At 32.3% G+C, this 4,908-nt stretch overlaps 1 protein-coding gene across 1 annotated transcript; it reads left to right on the forward strand.

The window, feature by feature from the left end:
* Positions 1-815: 815 nt before the first annotated feature.
* Positions 816-2,745, forward strand: LOC139868467 (uncharacterized). The gene is made up of 2 exons (XM_071856796.1): positions 816-884; positions 1,536-2,745. Exon 2 carries the CDS (start codon positions 1,585-1,587, stop codon positions 2,743-2,745), a length of 1,161 nt encoding a protein of 386 aa, XP_071712897.1. The 5' UTR covers positions 816-884; positions 1,536-1,584.
* Positions 2,746-4,908: the final 2,163 nt, after the last annotated feature.

The raw sequence follows: 4,908 nt of genomic DNA on the forward strand, positions 1-4,908 counted from the left end.
AAACTAATATATTTAAAAATTTTCTATCCATTAATCTTCATTTATTAATTCAAATCGTTTCTATTATTTATAGATGAAGACGAAGTAGAAGAAGAAGATCTAGTTGAGGATATTGAAGCGTTGATCCCGGTTGTTTGAAGTAGCATTATAGATTGGTCAGAACTGTTTAAAGTAGCATGATATGGAAGCGTTGATCCTAGCTCGTTGATATCGAAGCATCGATCTTTTGTTATTTATCTATTAAACTTGATTTTATGTTTGTTTATATCTATTTTTGCTTTTAAAACATGTTTTGATAGACTTCTTTTGAAACATGTGAGAACAGATTACTTCTTTTGAAATATGCTATATTAGGTTATTTTAATTATATTTGGTTGTTTAAAGTAGCATTAAAGCTTATACTGATGGTAAACCTCAATGAGGATAAAGTTGTTCTAAATAAGCTTCATAAATATATAACAATATAAAGTAGCATTTGGTAAACCTCAATTCAAAAAATTTTAAATGCAGTAATAAAGTTGTTTCATGAATTTTAAAGACTTCTAGCAAAAAAAAACAAAAAAAACAAAAAAAAATTGGTCTCGACCTGACCTGACCCGTTTGATCCATTTGACCTGTTTAACCCATTTGACCTGTTTGACCTGCTAACTTATGACCTATTTGACCTGTTACCCAAACCAACCCAACCTGACCCGTTTGGACCTGTTTAAAATTTTTACCCGTTTGACCCATGACCCATTTCGACCCAAAACCATTTTGACCCGTTACCCAAACCGACCCAACCTGACCCGTTTGCCAGGCATACTGTCGGTGAAGTTAAGGCTCTATTTGAGTTATTCAAGAGCATTAGCAGCTTTGTACTCGATGATGGTTTAATTAATAAGGTAATCAATGTTTCCATTAATACCATGTTATTCATGATGAATTTTTAATTCACAAGGTCTGTATGGTAAGTGTCCAGAGTTACTAAAACGTTGCAACATATCACTTTCAAAGATTTTTCAAGTTAAAAATTCTACTGTTCTTTAAAACTTTTTTTTTTTTTTTTACCGCAGTTGACCTTAAACACTAATGTCAAATTTTTCCATTTAAAGGTTAATATGTTATATAAGATTGAAAGCGTATTTTTTTATCTTAAAAATACCGAAGTAAACAAAACAGCCCTTGAAGGCTTTTAAGCATATAATTTCAGCCATTTGAACCATTTTATCTTTGACCTATATCTTTAATTGATCAGTTGACCTGTTTGGAGTACACAATAATCCAAAGTGAACCGTAACCCAAAACGTAATTTACCATGTCACACTAAGGTCACCTCATTAGAGCTCACTGTATACATAAATTATTCAAACTTAGTTTTGTTTGAACTTTTAATATTTTGATAGATTCAACAATAAAATGTTACATATACCTTAATACATTGAAACGGATTGCTGAAGTTCTTATCGACTCGAACGAATTGGGTTTTACCAAACCCGAATCAAATATAATTAACGGCGACTGCTACTTCTAAATATAACGGCGACTGCTACTAGGGTAATCGTGTATCATGGTGTCCTTTAACTGGTAGAGTAATCGTGTATCATGGTGTCCAAGAAGAAGAAAAAGTACCAAGATATAACGGCGACTGCTACTAAGGTCTTGCGAAACCGATCGGTTAGTCTTGGAACAGCGGATGCGGCTTCTAAAAATGGAGAAGTGTCTTCATCTGATTCTGATGGGGATCGTTCATCTCAGATTATGGATGATGTCGTCCGTTCCAATATGATGGTAGATGAAGTTGATCAGCCAAATAAGAACGAGGGAGATGTGCCAGTTGAGCAACTTGGGAAGGATAATCGTGATTCAGAGGGGATGGTTCTGAAAACCTATAGTTCTAGAAAGAGGAAGGGTAAAGTGAACCAGCTGATTGATGTTGGGGATGGTCCTTCTAAAGAAAAGAAGAGTGCTCAATTTGTTCCTTATGCTGGTGATTCTTCTATTCCTGCTAATGAAAAAATACTCCCTGAAGTAATTAAAAAACGCAAGGGTAACAGGAAGAAAGGTGGGTATGGTAAGAATTCTGCTGTAACTGATCATTCTATTGATGATATTGTAGTTAGTAATGATGATATTATTGCTAAATCTATTGGTGAAATAATTGTTGTTGCTAAACCGACTGTTTCTGCTAGTCTTGTTGTATTCTTTAAGAGTTCAAAAGATGGTAGTTATAATGAGGTTGATGTAAACCTAGTGGCTGCTGCTGAGAATGCTGTTAAGTTATTTAAGAATGATGGTTTTAGAGAGTCAATTGTTGTTCCTGATGATTTCTCCCAATTTACATTGGGTGGCAATGTAACATTAATGAATACGCAGGATAATAATAGTGGTGATAAAGATAATGTTGTTTCTGGGATTAAATCTACAACAATGGAAGGGGTTGAGACTAGTGAGGGGCAAGGCAATATAAATACTAAAACCCCAAGAGCATGGGTAAATCCAAACATCACTTTTGCTGACTTCTTAAAACAAAACAAAGATGAAGAAGAATTAAAAATGGAGTTCATTCCACCTGCTTTAATGTCTAATGGTCAAAAGAGAGTAGTTTTCTCCGCTGAGGAGGTTAAGAAGGGCGGTAGTGCATTTTCTCTTCAATTATATGGGTATTTTATTGGAACTTCTATGGATTATAGGGTTGTTAATGCCCATCTAAGGAGAATGTGGTGGAGGTATGACCTTAAAGAAATCGTCAAAACAGCTGCATGATTTTATTTATGCAAATTTAAAAATGAAAAGGGTATGAAGTGTAGTGACCCGAACTTTTCCATGTTTATATATATTAATTGAGATTGATATTTACATGATTAAATGTTTTCAACATGTTAAGCAATCAAACTTGTTATGACTTGATTAATTGAAATATGTTTCATATAGACAATTGACCACCCAAGTTGACCGGCGATTCACGAACGTTAAAACTTGTAAAAACGACATGACGATATATATATGGATATACATATGGTTAACATGAGGTTATGATAAGTAAGTATCTCCATAAGTATATTAACAATGAGTTATATACATATAAACAAGACTACTAACTTAAGGATTTCGAAACGAGACATATATGTAACGATTATCGTTGTAACGACATTTAAATGTATATATATCATATTAAGATATATTAATATATCATAATATCATGATAATATAATAATTTAACATCTCATTAGATATAATAAACAATGGGTTAACAACATTAATTGAGATCGTTAACTTAAAGGTTTCAAAACAACACTTACATGTAACGACTAACGATGACTTAACGACTCAGTTAAAATGTATATACATGTAGTGTATTTAGATGTATTAAAATACTTTTGGAAGACTTCAAGACATATATCAAAACACTCATACTTAACGAAAATGGTTACAGTTACTTTCCCATTCTTTTCTTTCATCAAGAATTCTAGTCGTATTCTTACCCGTATTATACACAGCTTCAAAACGTACTTACTATGGGTATATACCAATAGAAACTAGTATGGGATTCCACTCTTGATTATGTCATGTATGACTAATCAATTTTAACTTCTACCATGAGCTAGTCAACTAACTAGAACTCCTTTTAACCCCACTCACCACTCACCAATTACCACTCATCATTCACTCCATTTCACTTCCAATTCTCTTTCTAATTCTCTCTCAACACACACACACTATTATGAACGTATTTTTTCAGTAGTTAATCATCATCTTCTTCAAAAATCACTTCAAGAATCAAGCTATAATCATCATAGGAAGAACACTTCAAGAACACTTCAAAAATCCCTTCAAGATTACTAATTTACTTCCAAGCTTTCTAATCCATTCCAAGTAATCATCTAAGATCAAGAAACCTTTGTTATATACAGTAGGTTATCTTTCTTATTCAAGGTAATATTCATATTCAAACTTTGATTCAATTTCTATAACTATAAACTATCTTAATTCGAGTAAAAATCTTACTTGAACTTGTTTTTGTGTCATGATCCTACTTCAAGAACTTTCAAGCCATCCAAGATCCTTTGAAGCTAGATCATTTCTTGTCACTTCCAGTAGGTTTACCTACTAAACTTGAGGTAGTAATGATGTTCATAACATCATTCGATTCATATATATAAAACTATCTTATTCGAAGGTTTAAACACGTAATCACTAGAACATAGTTTAGTTAATTCTAAACTTGTTCGCAAACAAAAGTTAATCCTTCTAACTTGACTTTTAAAATTAATTAAACACATGTTCTATATCTATATGATATGCTAACTTAATGATTTAAAACCTGGAAACACGAAAAACACCGTAAAACCGGATTTACGCCGTCGTAGTAACACCGCGGGCTGTTTTGGGTTAGTTAATTAAAAACTATGATAAACTTTGATTTAAAAGTTGTTATTCTGAGAAAATGATTTTTATTATGAACATGAAACTATATCCAAAAATTATGGTTAAACTCAAAGTGGAAGTATGTTTTCTAAAATGGTCATCTAGACGTCGTTCTTTCGACTGAAATGACTACCTTTACAAAAACGACTTGTAACTTATTTTTCCGACTATAAACCTATACTTTTTCTGTTTAGATTCATAAAATAGAGTTCAAGATGAAACCATAGCAATTTGATTCACTCAAAACGGATTTAAAATGAAGAAGTTATGGGTAAAACAAGATTGGATAATTTTTCTCATTTTAGCTACGTGAAAATTGGTAACAAATCTATTCCAACCATAACTTAATCAACTTGTATTGTATATTATGTAATCTTGAGATACCATAGACACGTATACAATGTTTCGACCTATCATGTCGACACATCTATATATATTTCGGAACAACCATAGACACTCTATATGTGAATATTGGAGTTAGCTATACAGGGTTGAGGTTGA

The sequence above is a fragment of the Rutidosis leptorrhynchoides genome, chromosome 9 (genome assembly GCF_046630445.1).
Source record: "Rutidosis leptorrhynchoides isolate AG116_Rl617_1_P2 chromosome 9, CSIRO_AGI_Rlap_v1, whole genome shotgun sequence".
NCBI lineage: Eukaryota > Viridiplantae > Streptophyta > Magnoliopsida > Asterales > Asteraceae > Rutidosis > Rutidosis leptorrhynchoides.

Excerpts from the sequence above, each read along its gene's own strand:
- LOC139868467 (XM_071856796.1), top strand. The coding sequence starts at position 1,585 with ATGGTGTCCAAGAAGAAGAAAAAGTACCAAGATATAACGGCGACTGCT.